Genomic DNA, 24,416 nt, shown 5'->3' on the forward strand with positions numbered 1-24,416 from the left:
TATGAAAGTTGCATATTGTATGGTGTTGAAAGAAATTTTCCAATTTATGAGAAGGAATCACTTCTTATAATTCATGTCCTTTCCACTTGGAAACACTATGTTACTCAAAGAAAGTTACCTAAGAAGCATATGCGTTGGGCAACCTTTCTCTCTCTATTTCATTTCTAAATTATGAACATTGAGGATAAGAAAAATATAGAGGTAAATGCACTTTCCAAAAAACCACAAATTTCAACAATTACTATGGCATATCACTTGAAGTTGAATGTCATGAAGGAACAATGTGTTAGCTCAAATTTTACAAATCATTATACTTATCATGTACATCCATTGTTTAGGTATAAACACTTCCTTATCCACATGCACTTGTTACCTTCTAGATAGAGAATCGTTTTTTTCCCGTGTAAACACCCACTTGAGTGTGGTACTATAGTACCTTAGGGATTATAAGTTTATTTTATCCATCTTTCATTGGTAAATGTGACCTTCCAACGATCTCTCCTCTCTTACTCTTCACTATATAATGTGAGTATGCGTATGCACATGCATCTAAGTATTAACCCAATAGTGGTACAAAGATTCCACTCAAGTCATAGTTGTTGCCTCCACCGATGTCATTGAGCTTTAAGCTCGGCCTACTCTACTTCTCTCACTCTCTATTCAAGTACAATGGGTCTACTACAACCGGTTGTTCATCAACACTGGTCATTGACTTCGGCCATTTCCTATTGCTACTTAGCCACTTGCTCATGTTTGTGAACTGGCAACTACAACCTCTATGTGATCCAAAGATAAGAGAGGGGATTGCAAGAGATTGCCAACCCAAGGGAAACACAAAGAGATTTGTAGGTGCTCAATAAATTAGTATGTTTTTGGTTAAAATATGTGCAATCAAAGTATTCCACTTGAAAAAACGAGGTTTTGGCACTAGAGCAAATATGGGCACATAAGGAAAAGCTCCCAAACACTCCTTGCTGAAAGTTTAAAATTATTGACCTATGTATAAGAAATGGATGAAAGAGGACAACCTAGCAAATCGTCCTTAAGAGTTGCAACTTTATCTCAACGCACTTCACTTGGAGCCAACTTTGAATCGAGCTTTATACGCCCAACAAAGCAAGGGGTCCAAAGTACTACCTAATACTCAAGGGGGTTGTAGCACTTTCACTCCTCTCATTATGGACTAGCTCGGATATGCAATGACCCTGGAAGTACTTTGAGATCATTTAAGGTATTGTCTATTGATAATATTTCTGCCTAGACGATAACAATTCAATTTACTACTCATTGTGGATTTGGTACACATGCATACATGTATGATTTACACCTGAGCTCTAAAACTATACATTTATATGAGTTATGTGCAGAGTGCAAGTGATGTACACATTGATATACATTTGCATGAGATATATCAGATGTACATTTTGCATGAATAGCATGCGATACATCTATGCATTAAGGCATTGTTTATGCTCTTTTCTTATAATACTTTGCCTTGGCATGATCCAAACATTTTTGATTTTTGATATGTTGATCCACTACTTTCGATTCTAGTTGTGGTTATGTTTTATATGTGAGTATGGTAACTCGGTTTTGCTTGCTGGAAATTTCAATGTGCACTAGGCATGATCATGGAAATTAATGGCTGCAGATGTTGTTTGACTATGATGCCAATTGTATTTCCAATGGTAATGAATGCTCGTCTCACTGCCATGCAATCGGGATGATTGCAAGGATTAAAGGGAAGATATATAACGAGGTCGTGAATTTTTAACTTAAAGTTATGCACATGTGGCGCACATGTAAGCATAAATTGAAATTTGAGTCACCAAAACAAGCAAATCGTCACCAAAATGAGAAATGGACTTAATGATTCAATTAAAAGAAACTCTAATACTAGCACCCCTAACTCTTGACGCAATAACCATTGCATCGGCAATGAAGGATTTGACATAAAGGCATATAGTGGATAACTCTACAAAATATGTAGTACAAGGACAGTACAAAGGTAATAAGGTACAATCTAAAACTTTCATTAAATTGAAAGTTTGCACATTAAATTTGAGTTACATTGAAAGTTTCACCCAATAATAAACAACCCACTGAAGTAATTCGCATGCCTTGAGTAGCTCATTATGATCAATGACCCAAGCCCTAAATAACCCTTAATCCAACACAAGACTCATTAAGGACAAGCTAGTCCATTCTCTTCTTTGTTGCAAAAGTTGCAAGTTTCAACTATGGAACATGAGTTGACAACGTGTGCAAAGCAAAAACAACCGCCAATCTTCTTCTCTCTTGTAATTTCTTCGGATATGCATTGGCCTCTCTTTCACTCAATGTATATATAAGCACAATTTTTTTATGATGTTTTCTTGTTTCAAAATATTTATACTTGAACTTTAAATTAATATAATGCCAAGTTGAAAACTACGTACGGATTGATTGTTGTCTTTCATTTCTAGTGCTACTCATCTAGTTAAATAATGGTTAGATTTGTGAATCTATTGATCATTTGGAACCCCAAGTTCAAGCGATTGTAGACTCAACGACTTTCTTGGATCTACTTAATCCCTCTTTTCTCTCATTGAGTTGTATCGGTTTTGTGCTCATGCATATAAGATGTATTTGCACCTTACAGAGGTCTAGACCAAGTCGGTATCCATTTACTAGGTTTTGTTGTTTGGGTATCAAATGACCCTCTAATTAAAGCTATGACATCTCTTTGTCACAAATTCCTCTACAATGAAGAACCATATCAACCAAATGGAGGAGATTTAGTATAAGCTTGCATCCGTGGGAAAGATTCTTGCTTCATAGGACCAAGTTGCAACATTTCTATCACATCTCACGTCATGGAAATATGATTGTCTTCTACACAAGTCTTCTAGCCTCTCATACACATGATTCCATCAAATGGGAGGAGTTAGTCTCAATGGTGCTTAAGCAAGATGCATATCGCAAGGATATAGTAAAACTAGCCTTCCTTCTTGGAGAGGGTGGTAAAACTTTATCAAGTACTTAATTGCAACAATTAACAAATGAACATAAACTAAAATGCACACATTACCATCATAATCTTAGACATTGGACACCCTATTGGCCCTAAAACTAGTGCTCCTTGCGGTATTTCTTTAACTTAAATGCTAATGCATGGAGTACAATACAATCTCAGATTTCACGATCTCCTCTCTTGATCAAAAAGCCCTTTGCTAATGTTGGCCCTAAAACTAGTGCTCCTTGCGGTATTTCTTTAACTTAAATTGCTAATGCATGGAGTACAATCTGAGATTTCACAATCTCCTCTGTTGATCAAAAAGCCCTTTGCTGTACAACCGATCAACAAATAATTCAAGCCAATTGACCCTTGATTTTTATCCACGACTTGTACAAATGGAATCACAAACTGGCCAAATGATGCCCCAAATCACACAAGATGGGCTGGCATCTGAAATTCTTGATGGTTCCTTGAATTTTAGGTGCCCTAATTTCCCAATAAATTTAGGATTTACAACAGAATTCTCACTACTATCCTCCAAATTTGACTAAAAGCTGCTCCAAATGATTGAGAATTGCTAAGAATAGCTGATCCCAAGCTATTGGAGTTAAGAGAATGCTAAGATGAGAGAGAATGTTGAGATTCTTCACGAGAAAACCCAAAACCTAGCTGCAACCTGGTCCAACCTGCATTAAATGCAATTGTTTGCTGTCCTGAGCTCCGAAATGATGTCTGATCAGCAATGTTGTCCCTTGCCTCCTATAGGCCCCTAATGGCGGTCCACTGCAACAAACGTTGTATTCTGCACAGGGAAAACGACCAGCAGCTTCTCCTCTCTCTCTCTCTCTCTCTCTCTCTCTCTCTCTCTCTCTCAAGCTAAATGCATTGAATGGCTCACTGCAACAAACGTTGTATTCTGCACAGGGAAAACGACCAGCAGCTTCTCCTCTCTCTCTCTCTCTCTCTCTCTCAAGCTAAATGCATTGAATGGCTCTCTACCAAACAGCCTTCTCTCCCATTGCATGCGCATTTTTGCCAAGTGGCACCATTCTAATCCTATTTTCCAACAATTTCTAGCCAATTAATTAATTCTATAAATTAATTTCAATCCTTTTGACCTCGCCAAAAATTAAAATTGTCCATCCACAATTTAATTGGCTAGGCCATTTGCAACCTCAAGTAATCCCCAACCCTAATTGACCCTTAGACTAGTATTAATTAATTAATTGATGCTAGTCCCTAGTGTCACCACTCACACTTAATGGTCAATCAACTATCCTAGAGCCAAAACTGACATCAACTAGCATCCAAAACCCAGCAGGCATAACCTGTCACAACTTTTGCCTTTGGCATCCACTACTTCCTCAAGGTCCTTGGACCTTTGTCTATTACCATGAACGAATTGCCATGTGCATCACATATGCTTTACAACCTTGCACATTTGATTATTAAATTAATCAAATGTTACTAGAAAGATTAAAGCATTTCAAAAATTTCACCTCCTTGTAACAAACCTCGCGCTTGGAATCCGTGCAATCATCCTCAATTGCATTGCATTGTGTCAAATGATAGTCCATATCCCATTGTTCCTTGTAGTTGTCCTAGGAAACTCAAAGATAAAATCCATACCAATGCTCTACCAAGGCCGGTTTGGAATAGGCAAGGGCTGCAACAAGCCCAACATCTTGTCTATCATGCTTAACCTTTTGACATATGATGCATATCCTAACAAACTGCTCTATATTATGCCTCAAAGCTGCCAATAAAAGAAATGCTCCACTACTTTGAATGTGGCATCAATACCTCTATCTCTTGCATACAAAGAAGCAGGACTCTCAGTGATCACTCTAGGCCTCAACTAATTTGTGACGCATAGTCATCCATGCATCATCAGAAAGCCATCTCCAAGCACAAAGTGCTCATATCTCTAGCCATTCCAAAGTTGATCATAAACATTAGTAAAATCCAAATCAACAGTATACTACTCCTTCGTGGCATCCAACCCAGTGTAATAAACCACGCTGACAGCTGAAATCTAAGACTAATGTGATAGTACATCAGCCACAACATTCTTTTTACCATCAATGTATACAATCCAAAAATTAAACATAGAGAGAAAATTTGCACATCTTATATGCTTCTCTCACAACTTTGTCTGCGTCAGAAAATATCTCAATGTCTAATGGTCTCTCTACACTGTAAAATCAGCTCCTAATAAATAATCTTTCCACATAGATAACACATGAATTTCTTTCTCATAGACTTGCAAATTTCTCTCTATACCATGGAGAAGACAACTCTCATAAGCTATAACTCAAACATCCTACATTAGAACAGTTCCAATCTTATTTCCACATGTATTATATAAACGACAAATGACTTCCTTAGATGAGGCAAGACAAGCACAAAATTTGAAGTTATCTTTTCCTTTTAACTTTTCAAAAGCTAAAATTTCCATTGTTGTCCATCTAAATGGCACATTCTTTTTTTTGCAAAGCATGCAATGGAGATGCAAGTTTAACAAACCCGCATACATACTTCCTATAGTACGAACACAAACCCAAGAAGCTGCAAATCTCATGTACATTCTTTAAAGGTGGCCATGAGCATATTGTCTTAACCTTTGCAAGGTCCATACGAATATCATTAACAGATACGATGTGTCCCAAAAAGTGAATTTTGTGCAAAAAGAATTCACTTTTCTTGTCATTAATTACCAACATGTGCTTACACAGCTCATTGAACACAATGTCCAAGTGCTTTCTATCCTCTACCTCATTCTTTGAATAGACAATCATGTCATTAAAGAAAGTGTCCACAAATCCTCTATGTGGCCTGAAGATGCAATCCATCATCTGAATAAAAGTGGCAAAAGCATTCAAAAGTGCAAAAGGCATGACAAAAAACTCATACAACCCAAAAGATGGCTTGAAAGTTGTCTCAAGTACATCCTCGAATCTAATGCACATTTGATGATACCTACTTTTCAAATTTATACGGCTGAATATAGCTGCCCCTGCAATCTATCCATAACATCATCGATCTGTGGGATTGAAAATCAATTCTTTATCACGATTTTGTTTAAGGCACGATAGTCAATGCACATACGCCATGAATCATCTTTTTTCTGCACCAAAAGCACTGGAAAGCAAAGCGATGAAGAGCTAGGCTAAATAAGCTCTTTTTCTAACAGCTCATTCACTTGGCTCATAAACTCTTTCTGTTGAGTTGCACTAATCTGTAAGGTGGCTTATTAGGTGGACTACTTACAAGGATAATATCTATGCCATGATCTTTAGGCCTTTCATGTAGTAGTTGCCCTAAAAGTGATTGAGAGAAGCAATCAACATACATTTTTAAAAACGAAATGCAATCCTTCTCTAGCTTTGACATGTTCTCAATATTTTCATTATCAACCTTATTCTTAGTAAAAACCAAGTATGTTAAAAGGTGATTTTTCATTACTTTTGAAATGGCAGAAACCAATACAATAGGAACAAATTCCCCTTTCAACTTAACATTAAGTATATAGGCCTTGCCCTCATGCTGAATAATCATCACTTTCACATGTGAATCAATTAAAATATCACAACCCTAGAGTAGAGTAAAAAAAAACTCTTTGTTGTCCACACATCCCTGAATGTGCAACTGAAGCTTTCCAATGAGCAATGTGACAAGCTCTACATGGCCCTTGTATGCTATCCCAACTTTCCCTATGGGTCCATCTCATCCTCTCTAATGCCTAAACAAGCTGCCATATCTATAGAGATTAAGTTCACTTTGTTGAGCCAAAACACGCTTTTTAGCTAATTAGCATTTTTAAACAGCTCTTCATCTTTTTCAACCGTGCCTTTCCAAATCGCAACAATAAATAATCACCCTCTGCAAAGTGCAAAGCACGCCTATGATAATCAGCTACTCTCTTTTGCTTATCCTTAATGAAAACTAAATAAGTTGAAAGATGATTTTTCAATACTTTGAAAATAGCAAAAGCAGATACAACAAGGACAGATTCACCTTTCAACTTTACATCAAGTATGAGTACCTTTCCCTAATGTTGAATAGTGATCTTTTTTGCACAAGAATCAATCATTGCATCCATACGGTGACACCATGGCATACCAAACAATACATCACAACCCTCAAGTGGAGCAATGAAGAGCTCTTCGTTGTCCACATATCCTTGTACATGCAATCAAAGCTTTCCAATGAGCGATGTGACGAGCTCTACATGGCCTTTACATGCCATTCCAACTTGCCCCATGGGTCCCATCTCATCCTCTCTGATGCTGAGATGGGCGGCCATGTCAACAGAGATGAAGATGGCTCGTGCACCATCATCAAAGAAAATCAATGCATGCTGATCCCTAATTTTGTCCCATGCTCTGCACAACTCAATAGCATCTTCATTGGGCTGATCAATAACAACATCGGGCACCAATCCCACTGATTTTTGGACTTCTTTTCTTTAAAATCTCCTTGAATTTTTTATTTTTCAGCTTTCTGCTTATTAGGACAGTTGCATGCCATATGCCCTTCCTATTCACAAATATAGCATTTATTGGCAATCATCGGCTCCTTACATCGTGCATCACTTTTCCCACTCTTTCTCTACGATCTGTTTCTCTTTCCAACCCTATTTTCAAATCTACCTTGATTTTCACCTTTATTTTCAGATTTACCCTTTTTCTCAACCTTTGCCTCTTTGGCATGTGACTTGGCATCATCACTCATGGAATCTTGCATCCTCTCCATGCATCAATGTGTTTGGCTGTAGTAGCAGTTTCTATAAGCTGAGACATATTGGAAATTGTGGACTTAATGCAAAAATCTTGAATACCCTTTGGCAAACCACAAATATACTTCTCCACCTACTCATGGAAGGATACTGTGCGATAAGAAGTAACTGGCAACAATGCATCCCAAAACTTCTTATTATACTAATCCAAGTTCTTGCAGTCTTTGGAATTCAACTGATTCCAAGTTATCATAATGTCTACTTCAAAGATACTTGTCAGCCAATTTGAAGCAAACATTTGCTTGAACTAGACCCAAGTGGTAGGTGACTTTCCAAGAATAAGAAGTGTAGACCACCACTGCAATGCATTTCACTTCAAAGATGTGGTTGCCTTACATATCTTAGATGCCTTTGTGAAGTTGCCTCCAAAATAGACTGCATCAAACTGCTAAATAAAAAAAGTGCTTTCAACCTATCTTGTGCACCATTGAAAGGCTCAAACTTCAAGCTTTTGCCACCTTCATCATTGTCCTTCGACAGACCTATGGAAGTCAAGTTATCATAAATGGACTGCTGCAAGAAGGATGCATTGGTTGTATTTGCATAAAAACCAGCACTATCTGAAGCACCTACATGACTAGAATCAAATCCTTGTGCTTCAACTGCCCCTAGGGGTGCCGATACATATCCATATGGCCTGCTTTGTGCCCCAGGCATTATACCTATGCTACCATACATGGGATTAGGCATTCCACTTGCATTACCCGGATACATTGGATGCTGTGAGCCATGCATTGGCTGCTGCATACCATAGGGATTTGTGCCATACATTCTCGTATGCGGTGCCTGTCCAATGATAGCATGAAAAATGGTACAACCACCAAAGTATCCTTGTTGTCCCATGCTTGCATGTGCATAATTGCCTTGCTGCCCATGTTTCCATGGATTGGCATTACCAAGTTGGCCATGCAATTTGTACTTGCTGCCCAACAGATACCAATTGTTTGTGTTCATCAAGCATTTTGGACTCTTCTAAAGAAAGCTTAGGCATTTCCTTCAATTCTTGTGGCTGTCCCAAAGCTATAGAAGGTGTCTTCTTCTCTTTGCCTTTGATGTCCTTCTATGGGGCATTCAAGAATCGAGTAAAGTGGGGATCCTTTGCCAATTCAAGAAAAGATTTGCTACTTTACGCATTCGATCCTTGAAGCTATCATCAAATTCTTCAATCCCTTGCTGGTCATCAGCCTCTTTATGCATTGAAGTGCCACCATTTAGATCATTTTCAACATTTTCAACATGCTGTCCATGCTGAGAACCATGCCCAATATCAGTCATTGTATTTCCCCCTTCACCACATGATTGACCAAGAAGTAATGCATCATCTCCACTTGATCCCGTATTACCATGTAAAGACATGCTTGCTCTAATTCACTACCGAGAACAATGTTTGCAATAATGCAATAGTCCCAACTTGCAATCAAGTACCACGGCCCACCAATTAAAAGGATTTGATGGTGTCCCGGCAATGGAACCATGTAACTAGCCTTCCTTCCGTGGATGGGTGGTAAATCCCTGATAACAACTTGATTACAGCAGCAAACAATAAATGCAATTCTGAAAATGCAAATTCACCTACTGATCTTGGACAATGCACACCCGATTGGCCCCAAAATTGCCACCCCTTTCAGTATTTCTTTAGCTTTATTGAAAAAGAAGTTGATTTACGATGGGATTCTCCCGATCCCCTTCACAGTCCAAACTCCCCTTGTTATCCAAAGTGACCAGTTCAATCTGATTTGCCCCTTCATTTAGGCACCTAATTGGCCTTCACCCACTTCATAGACGATGGAAATGCCCCAAATTCAATGGCTCGCTTATCCTCCACCTAAATTTAGCTGAAATTCACCTTCAACCCTGTTGAATCCGAGTCTTGGAGACTACAATTTCTGGCACGCTTCTCAAGGCTGCTGCTAAACCCTAATTCCTGCTGTAAATAAGGGTTTACAGCAAAGAAATCAGAAATTTCTCAGCCTCTGGTGATTTCAATGCTGCAATCTTTGGAGCAAGGCTATAGAAAAGCTGAGAGATGAGAGAGAATGCTGAGAAGAGAGAAAATTCAAACTTTCTTCGTGAAGAACTGAAGAAAATCTGTCATTTACTGCTGCTGCCATGTCTCAACAACTTGTAGATGCAAAGAATTGAAGAAAATCAGCCATTTACTGCTGCTGCCCTATCTCAACAGCCTGTAGATGCTGTCACCTGCTGTTGATTGGTCTTCTCCTGCCCCTAGTTGCCTCAAAAGGTCCTTCAATGGCTGCAAATCAGACTAGCAACATCTCCTCCCTCTCTCTTGCCGGCTGAATACACTAAAAATGCCTCTCTCCAACCTCTAAAGACATTTTTCAATCTTGCATGGGCATTTTTGACAAGTGACAACCTTCCCAAATGGTTTTTCTAGCACTATCTATAATTAAAATTAATTTTCAATCTTTAAATACTGAAAAACAATCTAATAATTATTTCGATGCCCTAAAAAATAATCTGACTGGCCAATAATTAAATTAGCTAGGCAACTTTCATTCCCGAGTATCTTTGCATCAACTTTGACCATCAAATTGGCGTTAGGTGCCATTAAACGCCACTTCTCTAGTATCGCCAATTGACACTTATGGCTAAATGAATGACCTAGGCCAACAATTGACACCAAATACCACAAAGTACCTGTGCAACATAACTAATAGCAACTTTTGCCTTTGACATCCCGTGATTTTTCTAGATCTTGGGCTCATAAATTTACTATAACCCCAATTGCACCTCACATGTGCAACATTTACTTAATCATGTAATTAAAAATTAATCCACATGTTAAGTGAGGTTTCAAAAATACATCGCGTGATTCTCCCGGATCCTAGGCTCGTAAATTTGCTCTAACCCCAGTTGCACCTTACATGTGCAAAATTTACTTAATCATGTGATTAAATATTAATCCACATGTTAAGTGAGGTTTTAAAATACATATCCTCATGATGACGACACTCCACTTTCACCTTCACCTTCTTTTTCTACTAATATTCCAGATTTCACTAACATGACAGAGGACTTTGAGGAGTACTATCGCAACAAGTACAGTAATGTTTACACCCCTTCTACCAATTTTACTACCACATTCTAACCGATTGGTGAGGCTGGCCACCTCTCCAATCAAGGAGAATATACGGCATTCGAAACATGTGGCGATCCATCTTCACCATCTCAACCAAGTCCAATGTCAAGTTTGTACAATCCTTTTGAGTTGCATGAATCAAAACCCTCACATGTTTCTTCTTTTGAGATGCGATATCCGAATGGCTTTGCGTATTTGAACTTTAATAGAGGGGGCTCTCGAAGCATACCAAATTCAAGTACATCTATAGCTTCTGTTTCATTTGAGCATGGGACAAACACTTCTCAATTCCCTCCCATCCCACCCTCTTCTATATCACACCTTGATCATCTCTCTTCATCCTTTTAAAATCTCAGATTACACTCCACATTCACTTCACACACACTAGGGGTTGGATATTCCATCTCCGCTCCTAGCACCTTCTTCTTTTCTACCCCATTCTCTACCTCTTTGTACCATGGTACTTCGATAGGGAAAATGCCACCCTTTAACACAATGACTCTCACCTTTCCGCAAATGAGCACACCCATAGCCCCTGGGATAAATGTGATAGCCATCCCCCTCACTATCCCCAGATTCACATTTCACATGACCACTCAAACGCAAGGGTTTCCATCCTCAGCTTATGGTGTGTCTTCACACTCTCCTTGGGTTACACCTACGCAAGGATTTCCGTCTTCTGCTCCACGTGTTCCCCTCCCACCTCCTTGGGTTACTCATTGGCTACCATGCCCATGCCTAGTCAACCCATCCCTACCTATGAATCCACCTTGCACACTACCCACATGCTTTGGTGGTCAGTCTCATTTTTAACGGGTTAAATTTCACCACTTGGTCGAATTGCATGCAACAAGTGCTTGAGTCTCAGGGTCTTTGGGCAATGGGACCTCATCATTGGTCTAGAGCCAATGTCGGATCCTCGACTAGCTCACCCTAACTACATCCGTCAATGGAGAGCCCACAATGCCACAATCAATATTGAGCTGATTCAGGAATTGCTTCCTGAGTTTCACTCTCAGTTACAACACTTCTCGCTCACGTAAGAGCGTTGGAGTCACCTTCTCGACCGCTATGCAGCCGAGATCATACTCAACACATAAATCTCGACTTTGAGCTTCAAGAGTTCTCTATTAAGGGAATGATCTGAAAGTCAAGCTGGCTAAACATAGGCAGTTACTCGCTAAGTTCGCCACTACTGGCTTTTCAAAGTCAGACATCGATCAAGTTACGTTCTTCTTAAATAAGTTGCCTGAAAAATACTTCAATTTCATTCAGCACATCATCTCACAGCCTTGATTGCCAACCTTCTACGAGTTTTGAGTGCGAATTCTTGCATTACGCAAGGCTTCATGATCAAGTCCACAAGAAATCCTCATCACAACCTTATTCAAAGCATAGGGGGTTCAAAGCAGAGGGGATTGGTTGCCTCTTCTTCGGAAGGAAAAACCAATAGTGGCAAGAACTCGCAAGATGCGAAGGCAAGCCAATCAAAGGGTGACTCCTCTACCTCAAATGGAACCAAAGAATCTAAACCTATCTGGCAGCAACTTCCTGAGAAAAACCGGTTTTGCACACATTGCCAAAGAGCAAGCCATATGGACGAGGAGTGTCGCTCCAAGGCCCAAGGTCGTTCGTCTAAAAAGCCTCAACAGACTACTATGACTGCCCAATCCAATGGAACTATGCCTTCCGCTCCTGCTTCATATGCTCCTTCAACACCCCTTGTTGCTGCTGGACATGTGGCCCGAACACAACCTCAACAAATAGTCTCTTTCACTACCCCTGAGGGATTGGCTGATTGGTCTACAGGTTCCGATTACGTTGCACTTCATACATCCATCTCACCTTCCTCTCCACCTCGTCAGGCATTTCCTTGGTAGAGCCCTGCTACAAGACATACACGATGGTGGACACCTTCTTAGCCTAGCATGTCTCTAGGATACCCTAGGTCAGTCTAGCATCAATTTTTCGCACTCTTAGAGTCAAGCCCGTAGGATTCATTGTCCTTAGTTTTTCCATTCTTATATCTTTCACTACATTTACTCACACATATACACATTCATTGCATTGTCTTTTCAGTTAGATTTTCTCTCTATTATATTTTGCTTTGGAACATCTCACCACTTGCCTCTGTGTTTGCAAATTCTCATCTCTTTTACAAGGTTTTGTCTTTCAGTGTAGAGCTAACTTGCAGATTGCTTTGATCCTACCTGGGGGCTAGAGACGTGGGAATGCATGCCGTTCCTTTCATGGTTTCATCATCCTAGGAGTACTTGCTCTTCTTCCAACAAGGAGGTTTTTCCTCCCGAGGCAAATCGTGCAACATCTATCTCGATGCTATTATGGCGGTGACTTCTACCTTGCTCTTCCAACGAGGTGCTTCATCCACTTCATCTTCTTCCATTCCTTATGATTCTTGGCACCACACAAAGACCGACATCAAGCTCCTCTTACTTCTTCGGCATCCACATCCAGGTTGAGAGGGAATTCCTACCCTTCTTAGTATTCTAAAAGCTTCAACACACTATCTTCAAAATCGGCTTTTCCCCCCTGTTGTACCTTCCCCTTTTGCATTGCATGATTTCATCATCTACTAGGGCACTTAAGCAAGTGAACAATTTTCCCACGAGGAACCACTTGAGCGGATCCTAAGTTATTTCCACCGATAGATGTTGTCACCACACCACCATACTCCTTCATCACATGAATACCTCATCACATGTCTTTCCTCGTCATCAACACCCTTGAGTGGATGGGTAAGCTTGTACTGTTTTGTGATGTGTTGGGTGTACCCTTCCTACTCTCGTCTTAAAGGTCACTATTACTCAATCGACCGCATCCCATAAAATTTCACTCACACTTTAAACAAAAAAAAACAAGTTCAATGTGGTTTCATCCACCTTTGTAGGACTTGGTAGGCCACTAGGCAGCCGACGTGTACACCCTTTGTCCAATGCCCGTCCTCTCTGCAGTGATCACGTCGGCTCCCTTGGTAAGAAAACCATCGCCTCTGTAGTCTTGATAGGCCACTAGGTAGCTGACGTGCACCCTTTGTCCGATGCCCTGGTTGCTTTGGGATGGGACGCCTTGGGATAAGTACAAATCAAAGTGGCTGGTCTAACCTTTCGGCTTAGTTTTGGACTTGAGAGAGGGTGTTGAGCTAAAACACGCTTTTCAACTGATTAGCATTCTTAAACAGCCCCAAAACACATTTAATTAATTAAAAACCCTAAAAAGAGGAGCCGTCCAAGAGAGTTTCAATGATCCCCCAAAAGAAACCCTGATTCTTTGGGGCACCCTTCAACATCTATAAATAGACAAGTTGCCCCCATTCAACCTATCTCGTTTTTGCATATTGCAACCATCAACACACATACACACACGTAGCAGTCCAACCCTTTGAATGTTGCCTCTCTCTCTCTATCAGCCCTTGTAGTGCCTTGGCACTTCCTCCAGGCTATTGCCCACTGTCTACAATCCAACCCTTCGATTGTTGCCTCTCTCTCTCTATCAGCCCTTATAGTGCCTTGGCGCCTTCCTCCAGGCTATTGCCCACTATCTGACGCCCTCCTACCTACTGCATTTGGCCCTCCACCTTCATTTGCACCCTGTGTTTGCAACTTTTGGCTGTAGGCAACAATTGGCAGCCCTCCTCCATCAGGCAATCTTTTGCTACTACGTTTGGAGCTCTCCATCACATGGTAGCAACTGGTGACCGTCTTCCTCCACCTGGCAATTGCATTTACAGCCTTTTGTTGGCGCATCATCAGGCATCATCCTTTGCAATTGCCTACACTCTGGTAATCAACGTTTGGTGTTTTTATCTCTTCACAATTTGACTAGTGGTCACAAAATTGGGATCCGTCTTCGATGGACATCACTCTCCGACACGCTACTCTGCCCTTGAGTATCTGTACACTCTTATGTTCATTTGTAGTATTCATTTACTTCAAAGTTGTGTTCTTCTTTCCCTTCTTCTGTTTGTATTTGAGTTTCTGTGTTGAGTTTTAAGTTTTTGCATTCAGGGTTTGAGTTTTGAGTTTGCGTTTAGGGTTTGAGTTTTGCTTTCTATGTCTGCGTCTGTCTCTTTGTGTTTCTATCATGGTCGTACACTCTATGTTTCTTCAGTGCAAACCCTAGTAGTTTTCTTCACAAGCTTGTGCATCATTATCAAAGAACATCAATGTATGTTGATCTATGATTTTGCCCCATACTCTACATAACTCAATATGCAACCATTAATTCCCTACGTTATACCAACGATTTCCAACCCTTACTTTGTTGTTTTGGTCTCTTTTCAAGCTGATTTTCAAATCTATCCCTTTTCTCAACCCTAGACAACTTTTTATTTGGCTTCTCCCTACTGGAAGCCCGAATCCTTCCCCCACAACAAATCATCGACTGTAGCAACAATCTTTATGAGCCAAGACATGCTAGACAAGATGGATTTTACAACAAATCCCCTAATTTCTTTTGGGCAACCCACATACATACTTTTCCACTTGCTCATGAAGGGGTATCAACGAACGTATTCCAAGCTGTCATGATGTCCACCTCAAAAGTACTCGTCAAGCAACTCAATACAAACATTTGCTTGAATTGTACCCATGTTGATAATGCTCTTCCTTGCACAATGTGGACCACCATTGCAATGCATTCCCCTTCAAGAAAGTGACTACCTTCCAAATCTTAGAGGATTTGGTAAAGTTTCCCCTTGAATACACTACATCAAACTACTAAATGAAAGTCAAAGCTTTCAACCTATCTTATGCGCCATTGAAGGACTCAAACTTCACTCCTTTTCCCCTTCATCATGGTCCTTTGTTGCCCCTTTGGGAGTAAAATTGTCATACACTAGTTGCTGCAAAAAGAGAGCATTTGTTGTATTTACATCATGACCAAGCCCAAAAGAAGTATTTGCATGACCAGCACTCATTCCTTGAACCCCATAAGATTCAGAGGTGTAGATGCATTATTAAACATACCACTATGTGCCCCAAGTATCAAACCAATGCTATTGTATGTAAGAATTAGAAGGATTATGCACATTTCTAGCCTTACCCAAATACGTTGAGCCTTGCACACTGTGCATTGGCTACTACATACCATAGGGAGTGGGAGGTTTTCCAAACCACCCCTCCTCTGCAACCTGAAAGTTAATAGTACTGCAAGGAGATTGATTGATCGATGTACAGTAGTAGTCAGTGTCTCAGCCCAAAACTACTATGGTAAGCCTACCTGGCTAAGCATACTATGAACCCTTTCTTGTATTATCACGTTCATGTGCCCAACCATACCATTCTCGGGTGGGGTATATGAGGCAGTCAACAGGCGCTTAATACCCCTCTCATCACAAAATTGCTCGAACACTTTAGAGACATACCCGTATGCAGTCCTTGTCCAAACATTGTATGAAAAATCATGCTACCACCAAAGTATCCTGGCTGCCCCATCATTGCATGCATGCTTGACTGCCCAAAATCCATTGGAATAGCATGATGGCCTTGCACTTGCACAACTTGCCCAATACGAACCAACTATTTCTCTTCATTGCCTTCTTCGAAAGCTTCAAGTGAAGGCTTTGGCACTATCTTTAGTGCACCTTGCTATCCTGTAGATGTAGAAGATGACTTCTTTTTCCTGCCCCTGTTGTCCTTTGTAGAAGCATTTAAAAATCGAACAAACCGAGGACCTTTGCCAATTCAATAGAAAGATTTGTTATTGTCCTCATCCAATTCTTGAATTGGTCATCAAATTCTTCTTCCTCTCATTCCTGGTCATTAGTCTCATTTTGCCTTGAAGGCCCTGCATCTTGCCCAACAGTAACATTTTCACTTTGCTGTCCATCATGTGAGCCTTGTCTAAGAACAAGCATTGCATTTCCTTCTTCCCCATGTGAAAGCCCATACTACGAGGCATCATCATTGATTGATTCCATCTCACTGTATGAAGACATCTTGCTGTAATTACCCCATTGAGCATAAAAATCGGTATTAGCACAAAGCTTTGCCTTGCAATAAAATGCCTCGACCCCACCAAATTAAAGGATTGAGTAGTGTCCCGGCAATGGAACCATGAAACCAACCTTCCTTCTCAAAGAGGGTGATAAAACTTAATCAAGCACTTAATTGCAGCAATTAACAAATGAACATAATCTGAAATGCAAACAATACCATCATAATCTTGGACATTGGATACCCTGTTGGCCCCAAAACTAGCACCCCTTGTGATATCTCTTTAACTAGAATTGATCATGGATGAAGTACAGCCTAAGATTTCACAATCTCCTCCACTAATCCAAAAGTTCTTTGTTGTACAATCAATCAGCAACAATTTGGGCCAATTACCCCTTAATTTTCACCCACGACTTGTACAAATGGAGCCATGAATTGGCTGAATAATACCCCAAATCACACAAGATGAGCTAGCATTTGCAATCCTCGACAATTCCTTGAATTTCAAGTGTTGATCTCAATGTCAATGCCTTTACTAATGGCGTGGGTCCCAAGGTGATTGCTAAACCCTAATTTCTCCGCAAATTTAGCGTTTACAACAAAATTCTCACTACTATTCTCCAAACTTGATTGAGATTTACTCCAAATGGTTGAGAATTGTTGAATGGCTAAGAACGAGCTAGAGGAGGTGAGAGAATGTTGAGATAAGAGAAATTTCAGATTCTTTGTTTCCCTACAGCCATCTACCTCCTATAGGCCCCTAATATCTGTTGCTTGCAGCAAATGTTGTGTTCTGCACAAAGAAAATGACCATTAAGCCCCTCCTCTCTCTCCCCCTCAGGCTCAAAGCACTAAATAGCTCTCTACCAGCCTCGAACAGCCTTCTCTCCCATTGCATGTGCATTTTTGCCAAGTGGCAACATTCTAACCCATTTTCTAGCATTTTCTAGCCAATTAATTAATTTTCAACCAATCAATTAATTCTAAAGATTAAAGATTAATTTCAACCCTTTCAACCCTACCCAAAATTAAAATTGCCCAATCCACAATTTAATTAGCTAGGCCATTTGCAACCTCAAGTAGTCCCCAACCCTGATTGACCCTTAGACTAGCATTCATTAATTAATTAATGCTAGTCCCTAATGTCACCTCTCACGATTAATGGTCAATTAACTATCTTAGGGCCAAAACTAACACCAACTAACATCCAAAACCCAACTAACATAACTTATCACAACTTTAACCTTTGGCATCCATTGCTTCCTAAAGTCCTTGGCCTATTACCATGAAATAATTGCCATGTGCATCACCTGTGCTTTACAACATTACACATTTAATTATTAAATTAATCAAATGTCACTACCACGATTAAAGCATTTCAAAAATTTCACATCCCCATGACAAACAAATTTTTGAAGAGCCAATCCACAAAGCCGTGCATTTGCGACATCTTCATCAAGTAAAGAAAAGTTTGAGCATAAGCAAGAAAAGGAGAAGAACCTTCTCCTTCAAACTTTTGATACCCACACCAAGAAAAGACACAAAGAATATCTTGAGTGTCCACACTCTGGGTCAAATTACTTTTCTTAGCAAGAAATAATTAAAATATAGATTTTCAAATTTTATTTTATGAAAATTAATTTGAGAATGAGAAAATGGATTAAGAAGGTTGCCAATTGGCAAATCTTGCCCATGCAAGTAAAAAGATAGCTATGGGAGGCTAGAGAAGGATCATTCTAACTTGTGGAAGCCTTGGGTGGGTTGGGGGGAAACGGGAGGGACGAGAGGGAAAAAGAAAGGAGAGAGAGAGAGAGAGAGAGAGAGAGAGAGAGCTGACAAAGCTTGTAGCTAGGAGTTTGAGATAGATCTTAGCCATTAGAGCAACGAATAAATATCAAAAACCCTACAACAAGCGACAACAACGAGAGGATTGTTGCAGCTAGGTGATAACATTCTTAATATATTCGAGTAGTTATTGACAACTTTCATGGCTGTATAGACAAGGAAGCAACTGATTTCTTCCATTTTCTCGTGATGAAGGTCTAAATTTTCTCCCTCCAACATTCTCTCTCATTCTCCAACCATTTATCATCTTCCCTCAGCAAACTCTAACAATTCCAACCATTGGAGGTGAAGATTTTAAAGAATCTCTATCGTAAACCCTAATTTACAACAAGGATTAAGGTTCATCAGCTCTTCAAGAAGTGTGCTCACATTTGCCAACCTAGAACTTGAATTTCAAGCTTTTAGCCACTAAAATTGAAGAATTTCAAGAGATTCGAGAGGCCAACCAGCCAATGATGAATTTGGGGCTAAATTTGTCACCCAAGGAGCACAATGAAAGTCAATTACCCCAAGCAAACCAATGGACAAATTGGTTTGAAGGCTTGCTTGTCAATTCTGACAGCAAGAAGCAATTGAAGAGCAAAGGAGATTCAAGGAATCCCACTATATTCCATCCAATTGCAATACAAGATTTGAAAATACCACAAGGATACCAATTTTGGGGCCAGTAGATTGTTCATTGTCCAAGATTAAGTGGTAATGTTGAATTTCAGTTTCCGTGAATTTTATTATTGCTGTAATTATTATAAATCAAGTCATTACCACCCTTTCTCCAAAAGGAAGGCTGATCTCACTTGGTGATCTTTTATGGCTTCACTCAAGGTACTCAAGCTGCTAGTATATATATTATTCAAACTTCTAAGATATATTTGTATTGGTCACATGACATTTTGGTACTATGGAAGGAATTCATACTTGCTAGCACAAACTTCTCTTTTTTTTTTTGTGGGGGAAGGAGCATTTTTTCAAGACTCCCTTATCTTCCATGAAATTTGGGATTTGCCAAGTGTTGGAATTGCAAGGAGTATTCTTCGCCATGATCTCTTGAATTTCTTTGCTTCCGATCACAATTGGAATCGCGCAAAATGATGCACTATGCAAAAAATTGAAAATCTAGTCTCTCTCTCTAAACCATCTTCACAATGGGACCGACTCAAGGAGTTTAATTTGTACTTTGAAAGCTTTCAAGTTGGTTGTTGCTTGGAAATTTTTCAAATTGAAAGCATGAGATGAAATTACATGACTACATAGGTGCACTCATACATGGTACAAACTAATCCATACCATATGATCCATACTATATCGTATAGTACATAGCTGTATAAATCCACACAAAAAACATGCCTCTTTTTTCTTGGTCATTCATTGTTGACTAACCATTGATCTGATTGTCAAGTGATTATTTTTTGCCCATTTTCGGTCCCTTTTTAACTATTTTACAACTAAACTCTATATAAACTCCTCCTTTCCTCAAGCCTCAAACAGCAAGCTCTCACTCTCCCTCTTCTAAGCAAGTAAGGACTCAAGCACTCACTCTCAAATGCTCTCCCACAACTGCCCCAACCTCACATGGCAAGTTTCCTCTCTTTGTGCCAAGTGGAAATTCTGCCCATGCATCCTCAACCTCTAGAACCAAAACACTTATATACCTATCATAATTGTACATTTCATTGTATTCATCACCCATGAGCTAAGAGAGGGTATTAAAAGTGTGCATGTCTTAGGTCTTAAGTCCTTTACAATGTTGTCATTTGGTCACCTGAGTGGGCAGCTAGGCAACTGAATTTATGGCCCGCCTATTATCTTGAGTCTCTTCCCAATGACCTCTTTATATACACCTCTCCACCATTACTTGTATATTGCATCATCATGCATCCTTAATACCCTAGTGGTATTATAATGTTCATCTCATACTTTGTCTTATGGATTCCATTGCCTATTAATTCTCAGTTTCTTGTATTCATCTCTTTGTCACTATCCCATACCCAATAGTTGTCCCCATTCCCCAACCACCCCCTATCATGTCCCTTTGTTAAGGATGGCTAGCAAGGGATGTTTCTGAGAAGGATTCTTTTATTTTTTGAAGTTTTGAGGCTCTCTTTTTTTGAGTTTTCAACCCTTTCTTTCAAAATGTTTGATATGTTAATTATGTTTCTTTCAAAATGTTTGATACGAATTATATTTCTTTATTCCCCTTTTCTCAAATATACAAGTGTACATGCATACAAAATCAGTAGACTCCGATGTGGAGTCATATCAAATCAGCTCAAATCACGCAAAATTTTTCTAAAATGGATACACAGGCACATCTTCCATGATAGTACACATCCACCCACCACATCACATGCATACATTTGGTGACTATGATATTTAAATGTTGTTTATGTATGCAGTCTCATCCCCCATCCCCTGCTTTAGGCTGTTTCCCATCCCCAACCCTGTCCTTGTCCCCCGTTTTTATGCTACTATGATGCTGAGGCATTTCAAAACAGCAGTGTGAACTTCTTTCAAATGCTTGCCATGAGGAATGTGGCAAACCTTCTTTTCTGCATCCGCTGCTTCTTGATGCTTCGTCTGAAGTGTTAACTGATCATCTGCATTCAACTGGTTGACACGATGCTTCTCAAGCACCGGAGCTTTCGACTTTGGTTGAAATGTTTGGCTGGGAACACTGCCAGCACCTGGTCCTGGCTGTACTAGTTGAGTAGGGACACCTCCTGGAATGGGTATTGCAGGTCGCACTTGTCCTTGTAGTACCAGCCGAGGTGGTAAACCTCCTGGGACACCTGGACCTGCGGGCTGCAGTACACCTGCCAAAGACCACCCAATCAATTTGAAGATAGCCAAATAGACAGCAAGAGAGCTTTAAAACAATATTCTACATGTGTGAGGTATATGTGTGTGTGTCTGTGTGTGTAACGTTCCCAAGCTTAGGAATGTTAAACGTATAAGTTGAAAATCAACTAGTAATAAGTTAATGTGCACAAGCCTCATATTGTGATTCATACTTGGATTATTCTGCCACGCAGGTAAGTTATATCCTGCAGAATTCTGATTAACAGCAACTTGGGCTTCTGCAAGACGAAGAGCTTGAAACCCAGATTCGTCGAAATATAATGCTGAAGGGCTGGCTGCAGACAAGGGACGGCCTTCCCTAAAACGTTCCATCAGATAAAGAGCAGTGCAAAACTCCCGCAAAGAGAGCATACTGTCATGGTCTTGGTCAGCTAGATCCCATACTTGCTTCAAAACCTCTAAAAGAAAAAGCAACAACATAGAATTGAGTATGAAACCGTGGCTTTTCATAGACAAAACCATCCTGTAACTTACAAATCAACAGTGTACAGTGACTCTCCCAACCTCGCGGAAGGTGCCAACTGAGGAAAAGATCATGAGCTTGGTTACCACTAATCTTCCCATCTTTGTCAATGTCCACTTCAAAGAAAATCTTAGTGTAACGGCGTACAACTGGATCTGACATTTTAGGCCAACTTCTTGTGACATCCATACCAGGTGCAGTTCCATCAGGTCCTTGCCTTTGCAAAGCCGGTCTGATACCCCCTGTTGGCATGCCAACAGATTGAATTTGTTTATTCGGGGCAGCAGATGCTGCTGGCACAGAGCTAGGAACAAGTGCAAATGTTGATGTGTCTGGTTGAACAGTAGGTTGAAAGCCTCTCTGAAGTGGTGCTGACGTAAGTGGCTGGGAAGTAGCCACAGGTGACGTAAGTGGCTTAGCAGCAGCCACTGACAAATTTTGCGGAGTTTGAACCGGTATAGCTGGTGCTTTGACTGGGACAGCTGTGAAAACGTCACCTCCAAAAAGGTCAGGTTCACTGCTGCTTGATTGTGGAGCCTTGCTTGCAGCAGAAGTAGCTCCAGCTTGGAATGTGTTACCTCCAAAGAGGTCTTGCGTCACAGAAGGAGAAGAGACTGGAGTTGAAGGCTTTGCTTGAGCATTCTGGCCTGATAAATTGCTGTTAGTGGCTGGACCAGACCATGATGATGACTTGTTTGTAAGCCAGTCAACTGTGTTGCCAGTCAAACCACCAGGTGTTTGTAGGGCTGGAGGCCTTGGTTGAGGTGTCAGAGTACCTGGTCTCAGGCCACCTTGGGCAGCTGCAGGTGTGTTGTATTGCGAAAATTGTTGCGAAGGCGGTCCCAATGGACGAACAGGCCCAGGCCTCACTGCACCTACTGGTTGAGGACCAGGAACAGGGCCAGCCACCGATTGAATATGCGGTGCAGGAATTTGTGCAGCAGCAGGTCCGTGCAAGGCACGGCTTACAATAGCAGGAGTCAACTCCCGTCCTGTCTGAGCAACAGTGACAAGCTTAAGCGCATTGTAGAATTCGGCCCTTGAAAGGAAGCCAGTCTGCCCTTGATCAGCATACTGCCAAATCTACCAACCGCAACATAGATCCGAGCAGTAAGTGCAGTGAAACTTCTCAATAGCATATACAAACAAATAAACCAATATTCAGTATGTGTCCATGCGGGTGATATGAGTGATGCCTCATTTTAACATTCATCTGTAACTGAGGAACTTGACCTCAATCTAAAAGAAAGGATCCATATGCCTGAATACACTTGATCAGAATCGACCATTCACAATCATCATGAATGGGATGTGAGGATCTGGCTTGCTTTTAACGACATCATCAAACAAAACGCCTAAGCCATACAGCTCTGATGGTTAAGACAAAGCTTTGAGCAGGCATAAGATGGCGATACATGTGTTACTGCCAATAATGCACTTACAAGGCTACATTGTCATCTGTGACAACAGGAAAGGCAACTGCATCTGATGCATTACAGATCAGAAACAGACACCGTATCATTGCGTGGCAGAACGGGAGGTGAAACAGACCGAACGAGGCTCGGTAAGCCCTAATGGCGGCAGAAATGGTTGATCGATACCATCGCAGCTCACGGACGAAACATACACAGAGAGAGGGAGAAAGGTAAAGGAATGGATGCGCGTTTACCTTGGCTAGAACTTCGCGGTTGAGGTTAGCCCCCTGAAAGAACGCGACTGCCTCTTGTCCGCTGATGCGGCCATCGCGATCGGTATCCGCCCGCCTGAAGTAGGCATCGAAGAGATCAGGCGCAGCCATGGCGATGGTGGAGGCAGCAGAGGGAAGGAAGACAGATCGAGTGCATCAAAAATACAGAAGAGAGGATGAGAGAGCTGAAGAAGAAGAAGAAGAAGAAGCAGCAGCAGCAGCAGCCACCGAGGAAAGGAAGGCCAGGGTTTCCAGCTCGCTCTCTCTCTCTCTCCCCCCTCTGTGTCGACTCGATGGGCTGCCTAAACGTTTCAGAGCTGGCAGGGATATGAATCTTTGGTTTCGTTGTAGTTGGTGTTATGCTGCCTCGCCCTTTTTCCGTCCGCCCGATCCCCCTCCCTCTGCTTGAGAAAAGGGGGGAAGCTATAGCATTTGTGATTTGTGAGTTAACGACGGGGCTCCATAGTTCTTTATTCTTAAAGTTGTGAATTACACAAATGTTTATTTTCTTTATTTGGTTCTGATATTGGCCTGCCCTCTTCTCCTCCTTTTGGGCCTTTGCATGTGTTTTCAAGGGCCTTCACACGTAATCTATGTAGGTGTTTATTGCCATGTCATTCTAACCTTTGCATGACTTCTCAAGCTATTCCCTGCCATTAGGGGCACATGACCTAATGCAAGCATAAAAAGGTTTACCATGGTGTGACTACTT

At 40.8% G+C, this 24,416-nt stretch overlaps 1 protein-coding gene across 1 annotated transcript in view; it reads right to left on the reverse strand.

Annotated features, from left to right (window-relative positions):
- The window catches only part of LOC148032046 (uncharacterized), a 47,835-nt gene extending 23,714 nt beyond the window's left edge, over positions 1-24,121 (reverse strand). The window contains exons 1-4 of the mRNA XM_087682663.1: positions 23,687-24,121; positions 22,059-23,100; positions 21,707-21,952; positions 21,237-21,508 (exon numbers count right to left, since the gene is read on the reverse strand). Of these exons, the coding sequence (XP_087538789.1) occupies positions 21,237-21,508; positions 21,707-21,952; positions 22,059-23,100; positions 23,687-23,815 (1,689 nt within the window). The 5' untranslated portion in view covers positions 23,816-24,121. The remainder of the gene's footprint in view (positions 1-21,236; positions 21,509-21,706; positions 21,953-22,058; positions 23,101-23,686) is intronic.
- Positions 24,122-24,416: the final 295 nt, after the last annotated feature.

This window comes from Lygodium microphyllum, chromosome 8 (assembly GCF_053477565.2).
Source record: "Lygodium microphyllum isolate KBCC chromosome 8, Lygodium_microphyllum_v1.1.10, whole genome shotgun sequence".
Lineage (NCBI taxonomy): Eukaryota > Viridiplantae > Streptophyta > Polypodiopsida > Schizaeales > Lygodiaceae > Lygodium > Lygodium microphyllum.